The 25,547-nt window shown below is 52.6% G+C and overlaps 4 protein-coding genes across 5 annotated transcripts; 2 read left to right on the top strand and 2 right to left on the bottom strand.

Annotated features, from left to right (window-relative positions):
• Nucleotides 1–65: 65 nt before the first annotated feature.
• Nucleotides 66–1,093, top strand: TMEM88 (transmembrane protein 88). The gene is made up of 2 exons (XM_032322554.1): nt 66–330; nt 436–1,093. Exons 1-2 carry the CDS (start codon nt 121–123, stop codon nt 703–705), a joined length of 480 nt encoding a protein of 159 aa, XP_032178445.1. The 5' UTR covers nt 66–120; the 3' UTR covers nt 706–1,093.
• Nucleotides 1,094–1,571: 478 nt separating this feature from the next.
• NAA38 (N-alpha-acetyltransferase 38, NatC auxiliary subunit) lies at nt 1,572–2,368 on the bottom strand. 2 transcript variants are annotated; one of them, XM_032322551.1, is made up of 3 exons: nt 2,257–2,368; nt 1,886–2,069; nt 1,572–1,728 (listed from the first exon to the last, which is right to left on the bottom strand). In XM_032322551.1, the coding sequence occupies exons 1-3, from the start codon at nt 2,335–2,337 to the stop codon at nt 1,616–1,618; spliced, it is 378 nt and encodes a 125-aa protein (XP_032178442.1). In that variant the 5' UTR covers nt 2,338–2,368; the 3' UTR covers nt 1,572–1,615. The 2 variants fall into 2 exon arrangements, with proteins under 2 accessions (XP_032178442.1, XP_032178441.1); XM_032322550.1 differs by having other exon boundaries at nt 1,886–2,297.
• A 538-nt stretch (nt 2,369–2,906) lies between these two features.
• LOC116578341 (cytochrome b5 domain-containing protein 1) lies at nt 2,907–7,586 on the top strand. Its single transcript, XM_032322548.1, has 4 exons — nt 2,907–3,166; nt 3,271–3,347; nt 3,483–3,701; nt 4,079–7,586. The coding sequence occupies exons 1-4, from the start codon at nt 2,965–2,967 to the stop codon at nt 4,307–4,309; spliced, it is 729 nt and encodes a 242-aa protein (XP_032178439.1). The 5' UTR covers nt 2,907–2,964; the 3' UTR covers nt 4,310–7,586.
• Nucleotides 7,587–21,072: 13,486 nt separating this feature from the next.
• On the bottom strand, nt 21,073–22,890 carry LOC116578342. Its single transcript, XM_032322549.1, has 2 exons — nt 22,162–22,890; nt 21,073–22,089 (listed from the first exon to the last, which is right to left on the bottom strand). The coding sequence occupies exons 1-2, from the start codon at nt 22,602–22,604 to the stop codon at nt 21,525–21,527; spliced, it is 1,008 nt and encodes a 335-aa protein (XP_032178440.1). The 5' UTR covers nt 22,605–22,890; the 3' UTR covers nt 21,073–21,524.
• Between the last annotated feature and the right edge of the window lie 2,657 nt (nt 22,891–25,547).

The raw sequence follows: 25,547 nt of genomic DNA on the forward strand, positions 1-25,547 counted from the left end.
GTGCCTAATCCTGGAGCCGCATTCCAGGATAAGGGGGGGTGGGGAGAGGCTGGGCCGGGGGAGGGGCAGGAAAGAGGGCTATAAGGGCCGCGGCCCGGGCGGGCGGGAGCCAGGCAGGCCATGGCGGATGTCCCCGGGGCGCAGCGACCGGCTGCCGGCGGCGGCCCAGAGCCTCGGGACCCCCTGGACTGCTGGGCCTGCGCTGTGCTGGTCACGGCCCAGAACCTGCTGGTGGCCGCCTTCAACCTCCTCCTGCTGGCGCTGGTGCTGGGGACCATCCTGCTACCCGCTGTCACTATGCTCGGCTTCGGCTTCCTCTGCCACTCCCAGGTGAGCTCGGCCCTGCGTTCGCGGTGGCGGTGGGGTGCGCGGGCCGCAGCTCCCCGCCCGGGCTTTCCCGCCGGCTTGGGCCTGAGGCCTGCTCTCCTCCCACAGTTCCTGCGCTCCCAGGCACCTCCTTGCACCGCGCACCTGCGGGACCCGGGCTTCACGGCCCTGCTGGTCACCGGATTCTTGCTCCTCGTGCCGCTGCTCGTGCTAGCCCTGGCCAGCTACCGCCGCCTTTGCCTCCGCCTCCGCCTGGCCGACTGCCTCGTGCCCTACAGCCGAGCCCTCTACCGGCGCCGGCGCGCCCCGCAGCCGCGGCAGACCCGGGCCTCACCAGGGGCCCAGGTCCCTCCCACATCAGGAAAGGTCTGGGTCTGAGGACCCGCGAGTCAAGAACCACCCTGACGACTGCCCCCACTTCCAGTCGGCCCAAGGACTTGAAAAAACAGGGTGGGGGGGGGGTGTCTCCTGACCTACTGTGCTGCCACCGGTGCCTAAGCCGGGTTCCAGCATCCCCTCGGGGGAACCGGAGCCTCCGTGGACCCAAAGCTGGCGGAAATCTGCCACACCCCGGAAAACCCACTTTCCTCCCTGAATCCTGAACATCTGGGCTGGACCCTGCCCACCCCCACCCCCCACTCTCCCGTCCCTCAGGACAACTGAACCTCATGTGGTCCCTCTGCTGGTGCAGCTCCTCTGGGATCTACGGGCTGAGGGGGCCAGATTGGAGGGGGAGCGACCGCACATCAATAAAGAATGAGCTGAATGCGTCCCTGCGATCCTGTGAACAGGGGGATGGCACAATTCCTGTCACCCCTGCCCTATGCCCAGAAGCAGGAAACAACATGGGGCCGGGGCTCCAGAGCGCATCCTTCAGCCTCCCGGGGGCCTTCTCTTATCGCTGTGGCCTGTTCTTCCTGGCCAGACCCCAGAGCTCTGTCCCTGACTCTCAAGTCACCTCCCCCTCAATAGAGTGGAGAGGGCCCGGCTTCTATCGCCTGCCCTGCTCCCCTTGGGGACCCAAGCCCGTTCTCTGACCCCAGCTTGGAGGAACTCGGTGTTGCCAGGCCGGGGAGGGAAACAATGGGCCTTCCGGAGCAGGATGACACCCCCTCCAAGCGCAGTCCTGGAGCAGTGGCGTGGGAGGGAAGATGGAGGGGCCCACCCTGGGGCCTGCACGTCCAGGGTGGGGAAGGCGGGCTGACAGTGCTCCCGACACGCCAGCTACATTCGGACACAAGGCACTTCGTTGCAGGTTTAATGGTCTGCCGAGCACGCGTGGCCGCGGTCAGAGATAGGGAGGCCCCGCCAGGCTCTCCCGCTGCACTTCAATAGAAACGATGTGGTGGCCGGGTACCATGGCGAGGCCCAGTACACGGGGCTCCCCCGCAGAGAAGGAGTCTGGAAAGAAGGGGCAGAGCGTCAGGGAGGCAGGCCGGCGTCGGTCCCGCCCCTTCCAGCCCCAGAAAGCAGGGGTGCAGCCAGACAGTGCGCGGGAAGCGCCTCCCAGGAGGGAGCGCTGCTGCACCAGGTGGACGTGAATCCCCCAGGCACTGACCCGACGGCTTGAGGAACTCCTGCGCCGAGCCCAGGATAACATTGCAGTCGCGGTCGGTGCAGAGGAAGCAGCCGACCAGGGTCCGTCCATCTGTCATGCGAATGCGCATCGTCTTGTTGAGCAGCGCCTCCAGCTGCTGCCGGGCCCGCGCGGCCGGCGAGTCCTCGCGCTCCCCGTCCGAGTCCTGCGTGGGGCGGGACACGCGCTGAGACGGCACCGCCCCCCCCGCCCTGCCGCGGAACCACAGCTCCCGACAGCCCTCGGGGCGCTCCCACCCAGCCCAGAGGCTGCCGGGAGCTGTGGTTCCCTCTCCAGCCCCCCATTTTGCTCCCAGGCTGCCCCTCGATCCCAGAACCCAAGCCCGCGCTAACCCCGGCGCTGGAGCTGCTTTGACGCCGGCTGCAACAGCCATTCTCCTCTCGTAGCAGCATGGTTGGTCCAGCCCCAGCCATTTGTCCCGGGGCCTCTTCAGGGCCGGTCAACTTCCTAAGAAGCTTTCGAGTCCGGCGGTCTGAGATCTCGCGAGTGCTCCCGACCTCTTTTCTTCCACGAGATCACCTCTCCTCTTCGTAGTCGTCGTCGTCGTCGTCTCCGGGGCAACTGCAGAGATCTCGCGAGCTTCTCCCACGCCTCCGGCGCCGGGGCTCACTGCGGCTTACGGCGCCGTGTGTCTTAAGATATCGCGAGAAGTTTCACCGCTTTAGGTTCATATAGCTCTTTCAGAAGGCCTGGAATTGAGCGGAATGACCTCTTCTCGTCATCGCACTCCACCCCATCCTCCCTTGCTTTTCTGCCTCGTCAGTCAGTCCTAAATATCCCCTCCAGCCCAGATCACTCTGAAAACGGGGGGTGTGCGCTTTCCCGCGGACCTCTGGAGGAGGGAACTCAGTTACTTGAAAGCCAGACTCACACTACATTTCCCGTGAGCGCGCACAGCTCCCGCCCTCCACCCCCGCCCCTCGGCCACGTCCGATCTCAGTAGACGGCAGCCGGAGAGGGACAATGGTTTCCATGTCAGCGGACCCACGCTCTAGCCCGGGGAAAGATGCCGTGAATGAGCGAGTGCGTGCTGAGGGGCGATGAAGCGACCAGAGATGCGGGTGGCCGGTAGTGCAAGAGCCATGCCGCGCCGAGGCCTTGTGGAGGGGCCGGACTTGGAGTTTTTCCAGCGTCGCTATTTCACGCCAGCCGAGGTGGCCCAGCACAACGTGCCGGAAGACCTGTGGGTGTCGTACCTGGGATCCGTGTACGACCTGACGCCGCTGGCTCGCAAGTACAAGGGTCAGGGCCGCGCCTTGCGCCAGGGTCAGGGTGTGCGTCGGGCGGTCGGGGGCGGGTGCCCAGTCCTTGGGCTGCTGGCACTGACGGCGGCTGCTCCTTCCCAGGAGACCTGCTGCTAAAACCCATCATAGAAGTTGCGGGCCAGGACATAAGCCACTGGTTCGACGCGAAGACCCGAGACGTGAGTCCTGCCGGAGCCCGGGGTGGGAGGGCGGAATCGGGCCGCGGGAGCGCGGGACGGGGCGGGGGGAAAGGGGGGAGCTGGCTGGAGCCGGAGGTCGGGGGTGATCGATCTCCCCCGATCGCTGCTTTAAAGATCCGCAAGCACGTCGACCCGCTGACCGGCACCCTGAGATACCGCACCCCCCGGGGCCGCTTCCTGCACGTCCCGCCGCAGCTGCCGCGTTCAGACTGGGCCAATGATTTCGGGAAGCCCTGGTGGCAGGGGGTGCATTATGAGGTGGGGCGGCTGTCTGCCAAGACCCGCAACATCCGCATCATTAACACGCTCACGTCGCAGGAGCACACGCTGGAGGTGAGAACCGGGCGTCCCAGCGAACCTCGGAGATCTTTAGGCCATCGCCTCTCTGTAACCAGTGGGAGCTGTGTTTTGGGTAGCATTTGCAGTCGGACTCTTATTAATGTTCTCTGAGGAAGGGATGGGGAAAGGGGGCAGTGACTTTGACCCTTCAGGGCCATCCTTTTGTTAGAAGTGGTTGCCACAGAGACAGGTGACACTTTGGGGCTATTTACTGCAGGCTCGCTATCCGGCTTCATTTGGGGTAGGCTGCCAAGGGAGGCACGCTGGTCCCAGCACTACCATCTGTACTCCTGGCCTTGGCTTGGGGCCCACACGCACCTGTGTGTGTCCCATCCAGAATCCTTGGCGGGGGGCACTATCATGTTCTGCAGGTGGGGGCCGAGGAGTCCATGTGGGAGATCCTGCACCGCTATCTCCCCTACAACGCACACGCGGCCAGCTATACATGGAAGTACGAGGGCAAGAAACTGAACATGGATTTCACCCTGGAAGAGAACGGGATCCGGGATGAGGGTGAAGAATTTGACTCTCTCAACATGGACGGTGCCCTCTACACTCCTGCCATTCTGCTCTACTTCAATGATGACCTTACAGAGCTGTAGGAGTGGAGCTGAAAGCATATGTAGACTCAGGATGTATTTTGAGTTTGGCTGTTTCTGTGCCCTGGAAGGGGGCGGGGTGGAGTGTGGGACAGACCTCCACTCCACTCGGCGAACTGGCCTGTGGTTCCTGTGTCCCTCTGAAGCGTACAGGTCCTACTTCCCAGGCCCACTGTGATTAGCTCAAAGTTAGGGAGAATGCTAGAAGCATATTCATTCATTCTCAGGAGTGACACGAGAAGATGAGGTATTTTGGATTAGGGAGACAGCCAGAGCTTAGGCAGAACTTTCTGACGGTCAGAGAGGGAGGAGTCCTACACGGGGATGAGGGATGGGAGAAGTTTCATGGCAGTGATGGGAATGGGGACGGCTGCAGGAGGATGGGACTGCCACAGAGAGGAACAGGAAGTGTCCATCGCTGGCCATACGGAACTGGCGATCTGCCTTCTGGACTTGATAGTTGAAACCCCAAAGAGAAGAAAGGAAGTGAAGGGGTAGTTGGTAATTCAGTCCGGAGCTTATGGTACGTGCCTCATACACCCTTTTACATACATCTACTCTGAGAGATGGGCGCCATCGCCACAATTTTACACGGCTTTTAGACTTCTTTTTAAAGCTTAGAAGATTATTTCCGTATTTGGCTTTAGTAAACTATTGATGACCCTGGGCAGCCTCCCATCCAGCAAGTAGAGGGAACTCCCAAAGCTTGGCAAGATTTAGTGGCAGGAAGGCACACTAGTTAGTGGCCAGGGTGCAAACTCAAGTCTAAATCTGAAGCTGATGTTCTTCCCGTGCATGTAGAGAACCTCTCCCCGTCTTAGGCTGGTCGCAAAAGACAGCCACCTTTGCGGACAGAGTGGCTGGGTTCGTCTCCTTTAACCCCAGTGAGGGAGGGGAATGAGGATGACAGAAGAGAGAGAGAAGGAGAGAGGTGCATGGGCCTGCCTGGCCAGAATGGGGCAGGAGGGAGGGGGCGGGTGTGGGGTGGGCACCAGGGCCCAGGCAGGGGAGAGGAAGCACTGGGCCCGCTGCCCAGGCGTTTTCGGAGAGGCTGGCCAGGAAAGGCATGGCCAGAGGTGGAGACATGTCCCGGCCTCAGCACTTTCTGAATCACGGGAGACTGAGGGCTTCCACTCGGGCCCATGTGATACAAGAGGCCGTGAATTCACAGAAGGTTTCTGATGTGCAGTCAGCTCTGCAGTGGTCTCAAGTGTATCTTGTCCTCTCAGTGACACTGACATGACTGGAGAACCCAAGCTATGCTGCTGCTCCAGCACCAGCCTCCGGTCTGCCCAAACTGCCCCAGCACCTGCACCCCCAGTCTCTCCCACCGCAGCGCCTCCTGCTGGAAATGCCCCCCTCTCCTCGCACCCTGGTCACTCTCCAATAGACCCCAGCTCCACAGTGCCTCTGGGACGCATCCTCTTCCTCTTGGCCGTCATTACCGCTTGGCTGGACTGCCATGCACACGTTCCCACCAGCCTCCCACTTCCATGTCTGCCCCCCATGCAGCAGCCCGAGTGAGCGCTGAGAACCAAACCCAGGCATCTGACTTTCCTTCCTTCGGAGTCTTCAGTGTGTCCCAGGTGCTTCGGGAACAAAGTCCCGTCCATCCAGAGATGTTGCACAAACCAGCAGGTGCCCCCTCCCCTGCCAATGCCTCTCCTGTTCCCTGTGTCCCAGCCACACGGGCTGTCTCGCAGCCCACGAAGTGTCTCCCTGCCCCAGAGTCCTCACACATACTGTTCCCTCTGCCTCACACGCTTCCTGCCATCCCCCAACTAGCTGACCCTACATGCTTTTTCCTTGGGAGCTCTTCTGACTCCTTGGTGTAGAAAGCAGTGTTTTCTATTAGATTGTCTCTTAGCATCACACTTATTTCAGAGTACTAATTCAGTGTAAATTTTAAGATTTCGGATGTGATCGGCTGGCTGGTGGCTGGACTCTAAGCTCATGAGGGCAGAGCCTATGTCCATCTTGGTCACCGCCGTATTCCCAGTGTTGGGCACACAGCGGCTGCTCAATAAATTTTGATGGAATGTCCTCCACTGTTGAGTGAATTCATCTGTCCATAAGAACGAGTGTGGATGGGACATTGTGTCCTGGGAGGCAAGATGAGACAGAGAAGCAGGACATCTGGTTCCCACGCTATCACAGGCTTCCCTGTCCCCATTCCCTCAGAAGGAAGACCACACAATAGAGGCCTTCCCCTCTTTCCCTTTTGGGGGGAATCCACCTGCCATTCCCCTATATGGCCACCAGGTGGCTGTCATAGCCCACAGAGGCAGGTTGGGGGGGTCCACAGGGGGGCAAGGGAGGGAAACCCCACCCAAGCTCTAAAGAGGAGGCAATCAAACGTGGTTCCCTGAAATGGACGGGTGGGAGGAAAGGACCCAAAAAAAGGAAACACCACGTGGCTACTGTTTCATTAGCCTTAGGCCACATTCTAGGTTTTATCCACAAGCAGGAAAGGAGTCCAGTTTGAGGGATAAAACCCAGCGGGTGGCACAGGTAGGGGGCTCTGATGACAGGTGCGGGTGTGTTTAGGGCGATGCACAGAGCTGTGGAAGGAATACAGAGCGCACATTTCAACGAGGATACGGTACACTCCCTTAATGATACTTATCGGTGTGTGTGTGTGTGCACACGCGAAGCTTTTCACAAGACATTCCCCTGTTCCCTACACATCCAAGGCCAGCTCTTTGCAGGAAGAGAATGTAAATAACGCCTCGTCAGAAATCTAGAAAGTCAACAGCACAGGAGCGTAGGTTCCAAGTCCTCTTGTGGTGACCTCCGTTCTGCAGCGGGGTGCAGTGATAGGCGGAGTGACAGGCCTGTCCTCAGTCAACCACAGCGACGTCAAGGGACTCAGCTGGCTGAGATTTCCCACGAGCCGTGGTCCTGGCGAGCATGGATCGCTGAGGAGAGTCAAGACCCTCAGGTCCTTGCAGGGGCGGCCTGCTGTCATGGGATAAAACCCACACACGTGAAAGTTGAATGAAGACAGTACCGGGCCACGGAGTAAGTCTGGGTCTGGAAAAGGTTTCCACCCTCAGAGCAAGTCACAAGTGGATGCCCCAGGTCTCACACTAACTCAACTGCCTCAGCGTCTCCTTCTGCTGAGTATGAGGACTGACGCGAAGCACACTGGCCCGTAAGAAACGGCGATGAATGGAAGGACGAAGTGACAAGTAAAATAAGACTCATTCTAGGGGCGCCTGGGTGGTTCAGTGGGTTAAGTGTCTGCCTTCGGCTCAGATCATGTTCTCAGGATCCTGGGATAGAGCCCCGCATCCGGCTCTCTACTCAGCGGGGAGCCTGCTTCCCTCTCTCTCTGCCTGCCTTCTTGTGATCTCTGTCTGTCAAATAAATAAATAAAATCTTAAAAAAAAAAAAAGACATCCTAAAGCAAGCGCACGTTCTGTCTCATTGAGCTGTCTATTCTACCGCTGCCCGCTATTAAGCAGTTGCCTGGTGAAGCTTCAGTATTTTTCCAGCGGTCCTTGGCCGACCCCCAAGCACATCTGAGAGGACGCAGGTAGCAAAGGACCCTTGGCTGTGAGGGAGGAGGGACAGTGTATTTTCTGTTGACGCGCACGACAAAGTGAGGGGCCGCTGTGGAGGGACCCTACAGCGGGTCGGGAGCCGGTCGGGACTGGGGGTGTCTTCACACGCCTTGTGCAAGCGCTGCGCGCGCACTCATTAACCACACAGTCGTCACGCGCATCGCGTGCGGGCCTGCTTTGGGTCCTGGGGATGCAGGAGTGAGAGTCGGGCCCTGGGCTCGGCCGTCTCGTGGGATAAACTGTGAATGCAGAGACAGTACCACAGCACATGGGACTGAAAGCGGACGCGGCAGACACGTGCGCATGCACGCGCAGAGACAAGCACAGAGACGTGCACGCGCACGCATGCACCTGCTCTAAAACCAGAAACAGAGCCACTCCACAGAGCCACAGTCTGATGCCCCGAGGCTTGTCCCGACGCTGCCAGTGCCGGTCTGTATTGCCTGCGTTCGTCACTTACTCCATCATCCGCCGTCACAACAAACGGAAACACTGTTTTGTGCACACTGTGCAGCGAAGGACACGGAAGCAGAGAGAGACGAACTGACTTGCCAAAGGTCACACAAATAGGCGGTGAGTAGCCGCGTTGGGCTCCCAACCAAGGCCTGGTGAGGGCTGCCCACTTAGCCACCAAGCTGCGCCACCTGCCACCCGCTGCTGGACACACACAGAACGCCGGCCGGTCCAGCTGCGCGTGGCTGCTGCTCAAAGCCAGCCCAAGACTTGGGAGCCTTCAAATGGCCCCGATCTTTATTTTGCTAATGGACCTGGGATGTGGGCAGGGTCGTGGAGAACCAGGCCAGTGGCATGTGGAGCTGCAGGATTCACCTGCAAAGTGGCTCAGGGGCACCGCCCCCCAGGTGCTGTTGGCCATGGGCATCTCTCTGTGTGCTCCCCCCATGAGGCAGCGTGACCTTCCTCCTTGGGGTGGGGGCGGGATGCTAGAGCACGAGCTCTGGACAAGCAGGAGGAAGCCAGCTTCCCATTCAGGGGGACTACGCCACGCTGCTCAGAGGGAAGGGGTCAGAGTTACGTTGTAGTAAACCCGGGCTGGATGCGAGATCTTCTGAAACCCCCCAGGCTCCCTTCTGGCAAGGCCTTTCCCCCCCCACCCCCACTGTCCCGAACACTCCACCCCCTGCTCTTGGCTCGCCCCAGCTCCTGTCCCCTAGAGGCTCTGCTCAGTGTCACCTCCTCCAGACCCCTCCAGCCATGTCAAACATTCCTTCTCTCTCTCTCAATGCAATGGATGTATTTAGTGTAATTCAGTCTAGTGTCCCTCTCCTCCCTTCATAGACTTGAAGCTCCAGGGGGCCGACAGCCCCGCACCTCCCTCCCTTGGTGCTCAGCCCAGGGCAGTCACTCAAAGAGGTGATAAATGCTACAAAAAGGCTAAGATGAGGCACATCTGGGGAGATCAGTGAGGGCATCTGGGAGAGGCATCACCAGCAGCTGAGAGCCGAAGTCGAGGGAGGAGCAGGAGAGGACAGAAGGCTGCCCGCAAAGAATAAACAGCATACATAGGGCAGAATTTAGGGTAAGAGACAGAGGCCAGGGAGGGTGGGCAGTGAGGGGTGTGGAAGCCAGACCAGGTCTGCTGCGGCTTTCCGAACCTGCCTTTGGTTTGTTTGTTGGGCTCTAAAATTCATCCTTTGAACCGCTCCGGGGTTACGGGTATTCTAGGGAGAATGGCACAGTCAGAACTGCATTATAAAGTGATGACTTGCTTACAATGTCAAAAGAAGGGACGGGAGGAGAGAAAATTAGGGACGGTCTGGAGAGGGATGGAGGTGGTGGGGACTAAGCTCAGGGCCGTGGGGGTGAGGGAAGGGAGACCGGAGTGAAGACAGAATCGCCCAGCTCCATGACTACGTGGGGGCCGATGCGGGGCAGAGGGAGGAGACGAGGATGACAACCCACTGTCTGGCCCCGGGGAAGAGTCTGGAAATGGGGCCAACTGTTGGGAGCAGGAGAAGCTACAGGCAGCCCTTAGCTCCTTCAGGGGAAGTGCTGTTCGTACCCCAGGCTGCAAATCCTCTCGCCTTCAGTCTCACTATGTGAATCTCTGCACGGTGAGAAATGCTCACCGTAGACGGGGTGCTTTAGGGTGACAGTTTCCAACTGCCGCGCATCTTACAGCCGGCGCTCTCTGCAAGGTAGCTTCCCTGATCCCGACAGCCCTGGGAGGGAGGCCCTCAGGACCCTGTGTCACACACGTCCCCGTGTCTCTCTCCTTCTGCCCCCTCCCTGCTCACGCACATGCGTGCTCTCTCTCTCTAAAGTATAAGTAAATCTTAAAAAAACAAAAAACAAAACAAAACAAAACAACAACAACAACAAAACCCCCAAATGACTCTCATTGTCTGGAAAGCTAGATGGCAAAAAGGCCCAAGCCCAGCCAAGGGGCAGGAGGGAGCCAGCCTGGGGTTGGCATTGACCGTGACAAATCTATAATCTGAAAGACAATCAGCCGGGGAAGGTGTCAGGGCAATCCTGCTCAAACAGCTGGCTTGGCACTAGATGGCATTTCCAGCTGGCTGGCCAGTGGAGCAGTACGAAGACACCGTTAAAAGGCGATGTCGAAAGCGGGGAAGGGGTTGCTTTTGGCCGTTTCGTGCAGGACCCCTCAGCTTCCCTGACCAGCGGTGCGGGTCTGAACGGATCGGAAAAGAGAAAGACCAGTGATTTGAGGCTTCGAGCTTCCTCCGCAACCAAGAGCAAGGGGATGGATTTCACGAAAAGCCAGCAATAGAAGTGTAAGCAGATGTGAGATCACAAAAGCCACGCGAGGACTATTTCAAGAAGGGGGTGGCAAGGGAAGGGCTCAGAAATAGCTTCTGTATTGGCAGCCTGGGGGCTGAGGGTCGCCTGGTGGCAGCGGGTGCCAACAAACTGAGATGCGAGGCCACCGGACAGGGAGGCAGGTCGTTCCTTCAGGAAGTGCGGCTGTCGGTGGGCACAGGGAGGTGGGGGGCAGTGGGGGGTGGCGGGGGTCCAGAGGACTTCTTCTTCTTTTTTTTTTTTTTTTAAGATTTTATTTATTTATTTGACAGGCAGAGATCACAAGTAGACAGAGAGGCAGGCAGAGAGAGAGGGGGAAGCAGGCTCCCTGCTGAGCGGAGAGCCCGATGTGGGGCTCGATCCCTGGTCTCTGGGATCATGACCTGAGCCGAAGGCCGAGGCTCAACCCACTGAGCCACCCAGGTGCCCCCAGAGGACTTCTTTTAAAGAGAAGGAGACGTGGTTGAGAAGGAGCAAGTTGAAGGAGCGGTAAGGGTCTCGATGAACCCTTAGGCCCCAAGAAGGCAGCGGGGGTGGGAGGCAGAGCCCTGCGCCCTCCTCCCCCTCCCGGGACCAGCTTCAGATGGACCAACAGGAGGAAGGAGGGAAGCCCACAGGCTCAGTGTCTGGGTGTGGCTGTTTCCAGGGAGCCCTCATCTGGTGATCTGGCTCCTGGAAGGCGAGGATAAGGTTTCCTCCTAGAGGAAGAAGGTTGGGAAAAGTCACCATGGGGAATGGAAAGGCGGCGAGGTTAGGGCAAAGGATTTCTGAGCAGGGACGGGGGGAGGCGGGGTCCCTGGGCTGCACTGTGCATGCCGGGTATAAAGAGGTAGCAGAAGTGGCCATGGTTCGAGGTGTGCGGGAGGAAGTCGAGGACAGGGCACGGAGACCCCTGGCAAGACAGTGGCCGAAATGACCGAGCATGGGCTCTCAGCTGGACAGGGATAATGGACGGTGAAAGCATTAGAGTGTCTTATGGGTCCAAGAACAGCAGAGATGAGAGCAGGAGAGACAGAAAGTTGTAAGTAAAGCAGGGGGCTTGAATCTAGAACTTCAGAAGAGGTTAAGTACAGAGGTGGGAGGGGCGGAGAAGGTCTCCGGTTAGGGAGTCAAGGGCAGGTGCCCTTCAGTGAACAAGGGACAGGACCAGGGTGAGCACATGTGGCCAGAAGGAGAAGTGTCGGGGGGCCCAGCCAGGCTGCGGAAGCTCCAGACCCCCCCACGACTGGGGACCTGGAGTCAACCCCGGAGATGGGGAAACATATTCCTTTGGGGCACCTGGATGGCTCTGTCCGGTAAGTATCTGCCTTCAGCTCAGGTCACGATCCCCGGGTCCGGGGAGCCTGCTTCTCCCTCACCCTCTGCCCCTCCCCCTGCTCATGCGCTCTCTCCCTCTCAAATAAACAAAATTAAATTAAATTTAAAAAAGAAAGAAAAATAGATTCCTTTACGTATGTATGGTCTCTAGACTTATTTGCCACATTACTGTAAACGTACCGAACTTTGTGGCCAAATATTTGATGTCATCTCCTATCCTTTCTCTTCCCGTATGTCTTTTAAGTTAAAATTTTTTAAGCTTCGTTTTATTTTTCGTTGTAGAACATGGGCCCTTCACAGAAAATTCCAGGTAGGCAAGTGTAAAGATGCAAAACAAAATCGCTGTTATTCCTATCACTCAGCAGAAACCCGTATTAATGTCTTAACCACATCCTCCTAGTATTTTCCCACGTGGTTGCAATTATACTGCAGGTATGATTTTCTACTGCTTTATGCGACTCACATCAGATTGTAAGTTGTTAAAAGGGAACGAGGGTAGGACTTACAACGGTGGTTGTCTTTAGGAGGGGCACAGACCAGAAAGACACTGGAAAGTTCTGGGGTGCTGGAAATCCATTGTATCTTTACCGGAATGGTGTTCACACAGGAGTACACATTCGCACAAACCCAAAACGTACACCTGAAAAACCCCCAAGCGAGCGAACAAAAACCAAAATGAAATCACATCGGGAGCATTTGCTCGTGCCATTTTGTTAATGGGGAAAAGGTTAATCAGTGAATCGAGGAGAGTATGTAGGTATCAAGTCAGGAAAGGACGGGTGTTGGCGAGGATGTGGAGAAAGGGGAGCCTGCCTGCGCTCTTGCTGGAAGGCAAGCTGGGGCAGCCACTCTGCAGAACAGCATGGAGGTTCTTCAAGAACTTAGAAATAGAGCTACCCTATGACCCGGCAATCTCACTACTTGGTATTTACCCAAAGGACGCAAAAATTTGAATTCACGGGGATCCACGCATCCTGATGTTTATAGCGGCATTATCTATGACAGCGCAATTACGGAACACAGAAGGTGTTCATTGGTACACAAACAGATAAAGACATGGTACACACACACACACACACACACACACACACACAGGAATATTACTCAGCCAGAAAAAATGAAATGAAATCTTGCCATTGGTGAGGACATGGATGGAGCTAGAAGGGATAATGCTAAGTGAAAGCAGTCAGATACAGACTCTGCCTCATGATCTCACTCATACGTGGATTTAAGAAACAAAACAGAGGGTCATAGGGGAAGGGAGGGAAAAAATGGGACGAAATCGCAGAGGGAGATAAATCCTAAGAGACTCTTAATCATAGGGAACCCACTGAGGGTTGCTGCAGGGCAGGGGGTGGGGGGCTGGGTCATTGGGTGACGGGCACAAAGGAGGGCACGTGATGAGACGAGCACTGGGTGGTGTTCTATGCAACTATAATCACGGACCTCGACTTCTGACACTAATATAACACCATATGTTAACTACACTGGCATTTATTTTATTTTAATTTTTTTCAAAGATTTTATTTATTTATCTGACAGACAGAGATCACAAGTAGGCAGAAAGGCAGGCAGAAAGAGGAGGAAGCAGGCTCCCTGCAGAGCAGAGAGCCTGACTTGGGGCTCGATCCCAGGACCCTGGGATCGTGACCTGAGCCGAAGGCAGAGGCTTTAACCCACTGAGCCACCCAGGCGCCCCCCTACACTGGCATTTAAACACAAATTTTTTTAAAAAGCGGTATACAGGTGTACAGGTCAGACAAGGCTTTAAAAAACATTACTGTTGTTACAAGTCTGTTTTTACAGACGATGGAGTCACATGTCCCCTGGAATATTCTTCGTGGCTGATACATGTCACATCTATTCTTGGGAGACTGGAATAGTTCTCAATAACAGATCAAAAATTTTCAATTAAAAACCTCCACAAGTAACATTTTAATGGTTTCTCATAATCTTTCGTTGCTTTATCTGACTCTCTCATCAAAACTACCTTGAAGGGTGACCAGCTGTTGGGGCGCCTGCTGGCTCGGTCGTGGAGTGTGGGACTCTTGGCCTTGGGGTTGTGGGTTTAAGTCCGTGTTGGATTACTTAAAAAAAAAAAATTAAAATCTGGGGCATGTAGGTGGCTCAATGGGCTGAGGATCTTGACTTTTGGTTTTGGCTCAGGTCATGATCCCAGGGTCGTAGGATCGAGCCCTGTTTCCGGCTCCACGCTCAGCGGGGAATCTGCCTGAGATTCTCTCCCTCTTCCTCTACCCCTCCCCACCGCTCGTGCACTCTCTCTAAAAATGAATAAAATCTTGAAAAAAAAAACAAAAAACCAAAATCTTAAAAAAAAAAAAAAAGTCACACTGCCAAAGAGAATACATTTCCCGGTTTGCACTTAAAAAAAAAAAAAAAGAAGCTGAGATATAATTTATATCCCATTAAGTTCATGATTTTACAGTGTTCAAAAGTTTTTATTTTATTTCTTAAATTATTTATTTGACAGAGTGAGAGAGGGATCACAAGCAGGGGGAGTGGGAGAGGGAGAAGCAGGCTCCCTGCTGAGCAGGGAGCTGGACACAGGGTTTGACCCCAGGACGCCGGCATCATGACTTGATCCCAAGGCAGACGCTTCACTGACTGAGCCACCCAGGCGCCCCCCGAACTTTTGGCAGAAGGTTTACAAGACTGTGCAGTTATCCCCACTCCCTCATTGCGGAGTGTTTTTGTCACTACAAAAATAAACTCCGACCCATTAGTACTCATTCCCCAAGGTCTTCTCCCGTGAAGTTGGGGCAAATGCTACTGTTTTCTGCCTCTATGAATTGATCTATTCCGACCTCTAGCAGAAGCAGAAAATGATATACAGCCTTTTTGTATTTCGTTTCCCCCTAAGACAGAAGTCTCTGGGTCACGTGGCAACTCTGCGTGTCCGATTCGAGGAGTGTCAGTTGGCGCCTTTCTTGCCCTCTACGAAGCATCCCGCGGTACCCATCATGCTTGCTTCCAGAAGCTGTCTCCTCATTCCAGCATAGTATCCCTATCTGGCGCTCCTACCATTCTAGCAACTTGTTTTCCCTTTGGCTTCTCTTCGCTCCCGCCATTCTTCAAAGTTCCTCCAAGGGTCTGGCCCCTACTCTTTACTTGATGAACCAACAGTTCTTACCCTTTCAAGAGCTACCAACATCTACTAGAACTTTCTATTAAGACCTAACCACCCTAGCCAGATGGGGTCAACACACTACTTGCTAAGTATTTTCTTTCTTTTAAAGATTTTATTATTTGACACAGAGAGAGATCACAAGGAGGCAGAGAGGAAGGCAGAGAGAGGGGGGAAGCAGGCTCCCTTCTGAGCAGAGAGCCAGATGCGGGGCTCGATCCCAGGACTCTGAGACCATGACCTGAGCCGAAGACAGAGGCTTAACCCACTGAGCCACCCAGGCGCCCCTGCTAAGTACTTTCTTAATCGACATAGACCGCCTTTCTTCCTCCTATCTGCTGTAAATCTTAGTGCTTTCTGGGGGCCTATTTCAGATGCAACTACGCAGGAAAGGTCTTAAGTGATCCCCCTCTCCCCACCAAGATCTCTCTTCTCTCAATTCTGATTTTACAGCCCATAGCAATGATCACTACCCCATATTGTTAATTAACGGTTTGGCGTGTTTATGTCTGAACTCAAATGGCTCTCCTTCCTCCACCCAGCTAATCCCTTGGTCACTAAAAAATTCCCAGGCTCCTTTAAAAGATGCACAGAGAGAAAATATTGTCCTTCCCAGTGGTAACTATCGCAGTTTCTCATATATTCTTCTAGAAAAACTTTATGGATATTTACATATTTTTTGTCTCATCAACAATACCATATTATATCTGTGATCTTCTATACTTTCTTCCCTTCCTACTTCTATTCTTTTTTAAACTTGAACCTCACGATACTTACATCACATTATACCTTGTGATTATACCTTGCTTCTGTATTTTTCTCCCCAGAGTTAGAAATAAGTGAAGAGTAATTTCTTTAGAGAAATTATACTACCTTTTGTCCCACTTGGTTTCACATGCTAATGTGATCATAAGGCTACTTAAAATTCTTTTTTTTTTTTAAAGATTTTTTTCTTTATTTGTGAGGGAGGGAGCGTAGAAGGAGTGGTAGAAGCAGGCTCCGCAGAGAGCGTGGAGCCTGACACGGGCCCCGGTCTCATGGCCCCGAGATCAACACCTGAGCAGACACCGAGAGTCACCTGCTCGACCGACTGAGCTGCCCAGGTGCGCCTGTTCACACACACAATAAATATTTTCTCAATGTAAAAATGCAGAATACTAAATAGAGCTAAATACCCCTCATTATTCTTTCCCAAAAGTAACCACTGTTATCAATTTGATATAGGTATTATGTCCAGAATTTTTAAAAGCATTTACGTATCTATGTGTGTGTGTCTTTAAAAACATACAGCACTGATTTCAGTTTCTTTGGACATAAGCTAAATGATATTACAATGTATACATTGCTTTCTGCTGTTTGGTAATATAGGAAAGAATCCTACCATGTAGATGTAACTGACTTCTTACCTGCTGGGTAGTTGATTTAGCTATTCCTTAGTATCAGAGATGTGGGTGTTCCCAATTTTTGCTCTCACAAATAATGCTGTAATGGATGTCTTTGTACGGGTTACCTTCTGGATGCGACTTCATGTGCATGCACAAGTGTGATGACTTTCTCAGGGTAGATGGTAAGAAGTGGGATTCTGGGGGGCGCCTGGGTGGTTCAGTGGGTTAAAGCTTCTGCCTTCAGCTCAGGATGTGATCCCAGGGTCCCAGGATCGAGCCCCACATCAGGCTCTCTGCTCAGTGGGGAGCCTGCTTCTTCATCTGTCCTTCTGCCTACCTGTGCTCTCTCTCTAATAAAGAAATAAAATCTCAACAGAAAAAAGAAGAAAAAGAAAACATGTATGTTTAAAGGTATACTAGAGGGACGCCTGGCTGGCTTAGTCTGTAGTCAGGGTCGTGAGTTCAAGACCCACACTGGGCAGACACATAACTTTAAAAATAAAAGTTTAAAAATGTACTAGACACAATTAAGCTGACTACTGCCAGTTCTACAATATAGTTGTTACAGAAAATAAGTTATATATATGGCGATCACTTTCACATATTAGTTCTTTTAAGACCTGAGGACATCTCATTGACTTAGAAGTCATCTCATATGTAATAGAAAGATCAGCAGACTAGAAATTGGAAGGTAGAGGCTCATGTCCTGGTTCTGTCCCTAACAACCAACTTGATCTCAGGCAATCCCTTCCACGTGTGGGCCCCCATTTCCCTACCACAAAACTAGATGAAGCAAGGTTTCCTACAACACGGTCTCAACACCATTGACTGCAGGCAAGATGTTTTCATTTCTATTGAGTTTTTTTTTTTTTTTTTAAAGATTTTATTTATTTATTTGTCAGAGAGAGAGCGAGCGGGAGCGAGCACAGGCAGACAGAGTGGAAGGAAGAGTCAGAGGGAGAAGCAGGCTCCCTGCGGAGCAAGGAGCCCGATGTGGGACTCGATCCCAGGACGCTGGGATCATGACCTGAGCCGAAGGCAGCTGCTTAACCAACTGAGCCACCCAGGCGTCCCATCTATTGAGTTTTTTAAATAAATATTTTCTTTATTTGAGAGAGAGACAGAGCACAAGCAGAGGAGAGGGGGAGAGGGAGCTCTTGACTGAGATCATGACCTGAGCCAAAGGCAGATGCTTAACTGACTGAGCCACCCAGGAGCTCCTCTTGATTTTTGTTTTAATAATTACTTATAGCCTAAAATAAATTAGGAATGGGGTGTGTGTGGGGCTCAGTCAGTTAAGCGTCCAACTCTTGATTTTGGCTCAGGTCATGATCTCATGGGCTCCATGTTCACTCGGGAGTCTGCTTCTCTCTCTCTCTCCCTTTGCCCCACACCCTGCTTGCACTCCCTTTAAATAAATAAATGAAATATTAAAAAAATAAAATAAATTAGGAAGTAATTACCCCGTCAAATCAAGGATTTATAGATACTGTTTCTCAATCACATGAAATTTACTTTCTAAAGGACATGTGTTTGGGGTGCCAGCTGGCTCAGTCGATAGAACATGCAATCTTGACCTCAGGGCTGTGAGTTTGAGCCCCATGCTGGGTTTAAAGATTACTAAAAAATAATAATAAACTTACTTACTTACTTAATTAATTTTTTAACAGTAGCTAGACTAGCAAGGTCTATTTTTTTTTAATTAATTGATTTGTTTTTAGATTTTATTTATTTATCTGACAGAGACACGGCGAGAGAGGGAACAGGCAGGGCAAGTGGGAGAGGGGGAAGCCTGCTTCCCGCCAAGCAGGGAGCCCGATGCGGGGCTCGATCCCAGGATCCTGGGATCATGACCTGAGCTGAAGGCAGACACCCAATGACTTGAGCCACCCAGGTGTCCCAATACTAAATTTTTAAAACAAAAATTTTTAAAACAAAAATTCTGGGTGGCTCAGTGGGTTAAAGCCTTTGCCTTCGGCTCAGGTCATGATCTCAGGGTCCTGGGATGGAGCCCCGCATCAGGCTCTCTGCTCAGCGGGAAGCGTGCTTCCTCCTCTCTCTCTGCCTGCCTCTCTGCCTACCTGTGATCTCTGTCAAATAAATAAATAAAATCTTTAAAAAAAAAATTCTGAAGGACCTTTAACTTAAAGTGAACAACTTAAAGAAAACTAGCAAGCAGACCACAGTACAGGGCAGTATGCAAATACGGCCAATCATGAATGTGATACACGAAGAACCAAAGTTTCTTTGTGAAATCAAGAAGAGGTAGATTAAAGCTGTAGATCCCCAGACTTTTGGATTTTGATAACCGGCAAAATGTAAAAACAAACAAACAAAAAATCCGGAAAGTCAGTGATCGACATGGGAGTTGCTGACTTTTTCTTAAGTACGTGAAGAACAACAAAACTCAAACCTATATACCTATCTCTGTTATTTGCTAAAAAGGTAGTTAATATGTCATATGATTATAAAAGAAGTACATGCTGGAAAACTTTCCAATTTTACAGAAGTATAAAAAGTCTTCCTTTCTCTTCCTTCATAAAATCTATGATGGCCTTCCTTCCATGCAGATCAATCTCATTTTTAGAAAGGACCTTTTAAACAAACACGCTATTAATCTGTAAGCATTCATATACACGTAACGTATACTTGTTACATATAATATAGTATATTCTATTATTTACGCCACATAAAAATCTATAGAAAAACATGTAATCTCAAAATAAAAGACAGACCTTCCCAGGGAAAGACAAGCAGCAAGCTTACTTAGCCATCTGGAAACCACTGGTCTAGGCACCCTTCTCTCTGAAGTCCCATGATGAGGCACACCTGGGTGGCTCAGTCGTTAAGCAACTGTCCCTGGCCTGGGTCATGAGCCCAACGTCCTGGGATCGAGTCCCACATCCGGCTCCCTGCTCTGCAGGAGGCCTGCTTTTCCCTCTCACTCCTCCTGCCTGTGTTCCTTCTCTGGCTGTGTCTCTCTCTGTCAAACAAATAAATAAAATATAAAATAAAATAAAATTCCATGATTAAGTCTAGAATATCCTCTGTATTTATGTGACTTTCATGATCCCTCATCTATATATTTCCAAAGACAACTAGGAACCTCTTTAACATTTCCTTGAGTAGAAAATCACTGAGTACAGAGTGATCTTTTCAGTCCTTTGACCTGCCTAGGGACATGAGGACATGACTGTGCCCAACCAATTGCTGTCACTGGTTCCTACATCGGAGTTTTAACCTGGGGTCCGTAGACATCCGGGTGTTCCTAATACCATAAAAATATACGTGGTATTCTGCATATACCAACCAATCCCTGAACAGCACGAGGCCTATGGGTGCTGACCCTTTGTGCAGTGGAAAAACTCTCACCCCCCCCCCACAACATGACTAATGACAGCCTACGGTTGACCAGAGGCCCCAGCAACACCATAAAAGTTGGTTACCCCTATTTTGCATGTTAGATGTACTATATACTATATTCTTATAATAGAGTTGCAAGAAAATACAATGCTATTAAGACAATCATGAGGAAAATACATCTACAGTTCTGTATTTAATGATTCCAGTTTACGAGCCGAACCATCTCTCAGTACCTTGGCCTCTACTGCGTGACAGGACGTGACACCCTCAAGACCTTATACACAGTGGATGTGAGTTACTCATACCAGACATTAAAAATAAAAAGACAGCACGTGGTCTCTAAGTGTTTTTGTGCATAAGTTCGAACTTAAAAAAAAAAAGATGTGCGTGATATTTTCAGGTAGCAAATGATAAAATCGTACCTGTGTGTATTTTACGCACTTGTGAAATACCTATACTTTTAATTTTTTCGATGTTTCTAGGCTATAGAGCACATCTGCAAGTTTTTTTTTTTCAAATTATTGCACATCTCCAAAATATCTTCCAATATATTTATTGAAAAGAATCTGCACGTACGTGGACCCGCGCAGTTCAAATCCATGTTGTTCAAAGGCTTATAACTTTCCACGAACCAAAAAAGATTAGAAGCTCTTGCTCTGGGTACGTTTCTTGCTTTTGCATTAAGGAAATAATCTTCTTGTGGTTAAGGAGTCCCTCACAGTTTTCTTCTAGTTCTTTCTTAGCGGGAGGGGGGCGTCTGATTTCTGGTTTGCATTTCACAGGCTGCGTGCCTAAGTTCCTTGTTCTCACCTTAATGGTCTTAGTAAAAACAAAAACCATCCTCCCCTAGCTGTGAGTCGTATGGCATTTTAATTTTGTACTGATTTTTAGTTTTTCAAGTACAGAGGGATGGAACAAGGCAGGGAGAGGTGGACACCGGCAGGTGGGGAGAGGAGCGGCCAGGGATGGGGAGACGTGCAGGCCCAGATAAAAGGCATAAGGACGGACACACAGACAGGCTGGGGGTGGGGGGGATGAGTGACAGGGAGGCCGATGAGAGCGCCAGGAGAGACGCGGCTGGACAAACAGGTGTGGGGAGAAAGAGAAGGCAGACAGACCGAGGCAGGAGGAGATCGAGGAGAGAGAGAAGACAAAGTGACAACAGTGTCTGAGGCCGCACGCGGCTGTGTGACGGATAAATGCCATCACATCCATTACTGCAGGCAGACAGGGAGAATCCAGCAGACAGATGGGGTGATGGAGGGATGCAGGCCAATCAGACAGAAGAGGGGGAAGGTGGCCAATCAGAGGGACGCTCGAATGCAGCCCAAGACAGACAGTTGAGGGGAAAGACAGAACCGAGAAAAGAGAAGTGAGAAAGGGCGGGCGGGAAAGGGGCCAGAGGCCCAGAGGCCGGGGCTGCCACAGTGCGGTTCAGGAACGCGGGCAGGGAAAGAGCAGTGCGTCCTGTGCAGAAGTTTCCTTGTCGTCCCCCTGGAGAGACCCGCACAGAGGCTGTGTCTTTGTTCCCCCCAAGGACTGAGCCTCCCCATCCCCAAGGTGCCCGCCGGAAGGAGGCAGAGGGAGAAAAGTTGTAGGAGGAAGCGGTGTTTCAGATCGGGAGGAGGCCGTGCTCGTTGCCCGGGCCCAGGGGTGGAGAGTCAGAGGCCTGTGAAGGCTGTACACGCCACGTGCACACAGACGTGCCAGGGAGGCAGGGCAGGCCCGCACTCTGCATGCACACGAGCTGGGCCCGTGGGCTCCCTTAGTAACCACACCTGACGGATGGACATGGTACTTTTCAGGTCCTCGGGGGCCCCCACGTCCTGTCTCAGCTGATGCATGGCTGGGCCGTGAGGGGACTGATGGCGCTTGGTTCTCTGCAGGCAGTTCCCTACACAGAGGAGAAGCCCCTGGGAGGGACAGGTGCGCCCCAGGTCCCGGCAGCATGAGCAAGCCACGAGCAGCCGGTCAGCCAGGAAGACAGGTGCCCTAGAGTAGAAGCGAAAAGATGGGACAAGAACCGGCAGGCCCAGTGACAAAGGGACGGAGAAAGAAGCATCGGGCAGGACTGGGAGAGGAGGAGAAAGAAGGGCAGCAAATGGCGGGGAGGTGGGGAGACTGAGATCCTCGGAGACCCTCGTCTGGCACGACGTCCAATAAGCACGAAGTGGCGGCTGCCTCAGGGACAGGGGCAGGGGACTGGCGGGGAGGGGCACGGGGTGGCTCACGCGGCCCGGGACTCCGCTAGCGCCCCACACCATTTGTGCCGCATGTGGGCTACCGACTGGAAGGTGGAGGGATGCACCAAGACGACGAGAGAAGAAAGGCAGGTGGAGATGTAGACCCAATGTGGCCGGAGATGTGGCCTGAGCATCGCAGAGGCCAGAGATAAGACACAGCAGAAGCAGGCCCGCCTCGAGTGAAGGCCAGCAGTAGGGAAAGGCAAGGCGGGCGGTGCGACAGGAAGGCCCAGAGATGTCAGGGCAAGGGAGTGGCTGACAGCTTTGGGGTAGTGAGGCCACCTCCGTGGAGCCCAAGTGGAGGTGCAGCCGGAGGAAAAGGAGGCGAGCACTGGATGGGGCAGGGGGGCGGCCAGCAGCAGCAGAGCAGGCTGGGCGGACCGGCGAGCAGACGGACGCTCGGGGAGGCGAGCAGAAAATTGCGGACTTACTAGGCATACACAAGGGGAGGAACACGGAGAGGAGAAAGATAAGAGGCAAACCCAGATAGGGAGGCATGGCAGGGCCTGGAAGGTAGACAAACCAAGAGACGAAGGCTAAAAAAGTGACAGAGACAGGCAGGCGGGGAGACAGATGGCTGGAGAGAGAGCGGTGGGCAAACAGCCAGGAGAGCAGACAGACAACCAGAGAACGAGGCTGCCAGCCAGTCAGGGAGGAGCAGACAGGCAGGCAGGCAGACACCAGAACAGGACGAGCAGGTAGAGAGGCAGGCGGGAGCCAGGATCCAGGGAGGCAAAGTGAGAGAGGTCGGTGGGAGAGAAGAGACGAGAGGAGAGGTGGGTGGGCGGAGGGGGACGTGGACAGAAGAGAGAAGGGAGCCCACGAGCAGATCCACAGGCAAAGCACACTTGCAGGAATGACGAATGTGGGGACAGGGACGCACCTGCAGCTCCTGGCACATGGCGGCGGGCGGGCAGGGGTGCACAGCCCATGGGGAGGGGGCGCCGAGGCAGGCAGGCTGCGACGCACCCGGTGTGCAGGGGTGGCCCACATCCACGTGGGGACACTCCTCCCCGACACACACCGAGGAGCCGGGGAGAGGAGGGAGCCAGGCACACGAGAGGAGAGACAGACACATGGAGGCAGAGCCCGGAAGACAGAAGTAAACAGAAACAAGACAGAGGTGGAAAGTCACTTAGAGGTGACAGAGCCTGAGAGCCTGGAGGGAGGCCCGGGAGTCAGTGTCAGTGAGGAAATAAAGTCACCCATACAGAGAAGCCCCGCCACAAAAAGAGGGCGATACCCAGATGGCCTTGCACAAAGGGACCGGAAAAGGAACAGGACAGAACCGTACAGAGGAGGGATAGGAGGTAGACTTGGCACAGGACCGACACAGGAGGCGGCCGGGAGACTCCCAAAGACCGGGTTAAGAAAAAGACAGAGCTCCTGGCTCGGTCAAGTGCATCAGTGTGTGCGTATGGGGGGTGGTGCATCAATAAAGAATTTTCTAGCCTCCTAAGCAAAGCTGGCACAGGATTCCCTCTCATTCCTACTTTCTGTCTGCTGCCTACCTACCCCTCCCGCCTGAGGTGCTCCTGAGCACTGCTGGGCCTGTAGGAGAGTGGGGGGACGGTAGCTCCACTCAAGGGGCAGAGAAATAACCCAGAAGAGAAAGGGCTCCCCGGGGCAAGGGAGGGGAAGCAAGGACGGGGCAAAGGGAGATCAGAAGAATGGGAAGAAGCTGGAGTTAGGAGAGGTGACAAAGACGGAAAAGGGTAGAAAGGAGCTTTTTGCCCTCTTTCCTTTGCCGGCCCTGTTCAAGAGGCAAGTTTTAGAGGACTTCTCAGCTGGATCTCCGGATGAGAGAGCTACCTTGGGACTCCTTTCCAACCTTCCATACGATTCCCGGCTCCACTCCTAAGATAAACACTGGGGTACGGTGGGACATCACGGGCCAGGCAAGTGGGATGAAAATGCCAGGGGGACCCCTACCTCTGTTTCTCAGTCCCAGAGACTTTCCTGTTTCACGGTACCTCAGTTTCTTCTACTGTACCAGTGTCGGAGATCATGGAGAAAAGGGAAATAGACTGCAAAGGGAAAAAAGAGAAAACAATTTCACAATTTCTCCAACTTGACTCTTTCTCTTTATTCTAAAAATCTGTACTCCTGATCCCTAAATTAATTTCCCAAGTCAGATGAATTTTATCGTTGAGCCATGGGGGGATGGGAGGGCGAGGTAAAGCAGAAAGGAGTGCAGATAGAATTTACAACAATTATAAATCACCAAAAAGCCTGGGCAAAGGGGAGAATCAAACATGGACTCCTTTGAAAAAAAAAAAAAAAAAAAACCTCAATCATCGTATCTATTCATATCTCTCCCCCAAAAGTCACTAGAATTTCTGTCACTTTTTTAAAAGAAAGGGGAGAAAAACCCAGCCCCGCTCCTCACTTGAAGGATACGTACACAATTAAATGCGTTTTGACTCCAGTGAGGTATGCAGAAACAGAGTTATATATAAACATATATTTCATCTTTTCCTTTTCAATGCCTGAAGGGGAAAAAAAAAAAAAAACCTTCACATCAAACCACTCCCTTCTGAAGTATTCAGAAAAAAAAAAAAAAAAGCTTTTCTTTAAGAGAAGGGAGGTGGGGAGGAAGAGACTAGTAAAGAAAAGAAAAATATTTAAATCTAGTTGGACTAGTATCTAACTAGTTAACCTTTAACAATTTATGCTGATGTCAGACTGAGCATGAGTACTGATTAATGCCCCCCCTCAAATATTTTTTTAAAGGGGGGGAGTTAGAAAGAGCAGCCATTTTTGTTTTATGCAGAAATCCTTCATGCCCCCCCCAACGCGCGCACACACACTCACACACACACTCACACACACACAGTACACAAGGAAAATATCTCTATTAATCTGTGCACTAATCAGTTATGAAAAAAGGGAGAAATTTGTGGGTTTCTGGGTAGAGGCTTGGAGATGGGGGTGTAACAGGGGAGGAGAATGGGGGGGTGAAAACTGAAATATTAAGCCAGCCATTTTGTTTTAAAAGGGGATTTTTCCCCCCTCTCCCTTTCTTCATGGAGGGGGTGGCGGTGCTGGGGGGGGGTTGTTTTAAAAATAATTTCAAGGCGGCCATCTTAGTGCCTCAGCTCTGAGAAATATTTCTGAGCGCCCCCCTCAGAATTTAAATATATTTAAAGCAACGGAGAGGGGGGCAGAGAGAAGTCGAAAACTTTTATATATATATATATATTTTTTAATCCCCCTTTCTTGTTCTCTTGGGAGGAAGGGGAGAGGGGGAAAAAAAGTCTCTCAATTTTTTCCAAGACAATTTTTGGGGGTGGTTCGGCCCCCCTCCTCAGCCGGCGGCCCCGAGGGGGGGTTCTGGAGGGGGGTGGCCCGGGGGTTTGGGGGGCTGGGGGAGGCGGTGGGGAGGAGGAGGACGCCGCCGCCGAAGAGGAGGAGGAGGAGGAGGAGGAGGAGGAGGAGGTG

This window comes from Mustela erminea, chromosome 18, assembly GCF_009829155.1.
Source record: "Mustela erminea isolate mMusErm1 chromosome 18, mMusErm1.Pri, whole genome shotgun sequence".
Lineage (NCBI taxonomy): Eukaryota > Metazoa > Chordata > Mammalia > Carnivora > Mustelidae > Mustela > Mustela erminea.

Bases quoted from the DNA above. Each gene is read 5' to 3' on its own strand.
- TMEM88 (XM_032322554.1), top strand. From the start codon at position 121: ATGGCGGATGTCCCCGGGGCGCAGCGACCGGCTGCCGGCGGCGGCCCA. The intron at 331-435 runs GTGAGCTCGGCC...CTCCTCCCACAG, and splicing joins GCTTCCTCTGCCACTCCCAG to TTCCTGCGCTCCCAGGCACC.
- NAA38 (XM_032322550.1), bottom strand. From the start codon at position 2,297: ATGGCTGTTGCAGCCGGCGTCAAAGCAGCTCCAGCGCCGGGGTTAGCG. The intron at 1,729-1,885 runs GTCAGTGCCTGG...CCTTCTTTCCAG, and splicing joins GGAGTTCCTCAAGCCGTCGG to ACTCCTTCTCTGCGGGGGAG.
- LOC116578341 (XM_032322548.1), top strand. From the start codon at position 2,965: ATGAAGCGACCAGAGATGCGGGTGGCCGGTAGTGCAAGAGCCATGCCG. The intron at 3,167-3,270 runs GTCAGGGCCGCG...GCTCCTTCCCAG, and splicing joins GCTGGCTCGCAAGTACAAGG to GAGACCTGCTGCTAAAACCC. The intron at 3,348-3,482 runs GTGAGTCCTGCC...GCTGCTTTAAAG, and splicing joins TCGACGCGAAGACCCGAGAC to ATCCGCAAGCACGTCGACCC.
- LOC116578342 (XM_032322549.1), bottom strand. From the start codon at position 22,604: ATGCCTCCCTATCTGGGTTTGCCTCTTATCTTTCTCCTCTCCGTGTTC. The intron at 22,090-22,161 runs CCACCTTCCAGT...GGGCCGCGTGAG, and splicing joins CGTCGTCTTGGTGCATCCCT to CCACCCCGTGCCCCTCCCCG.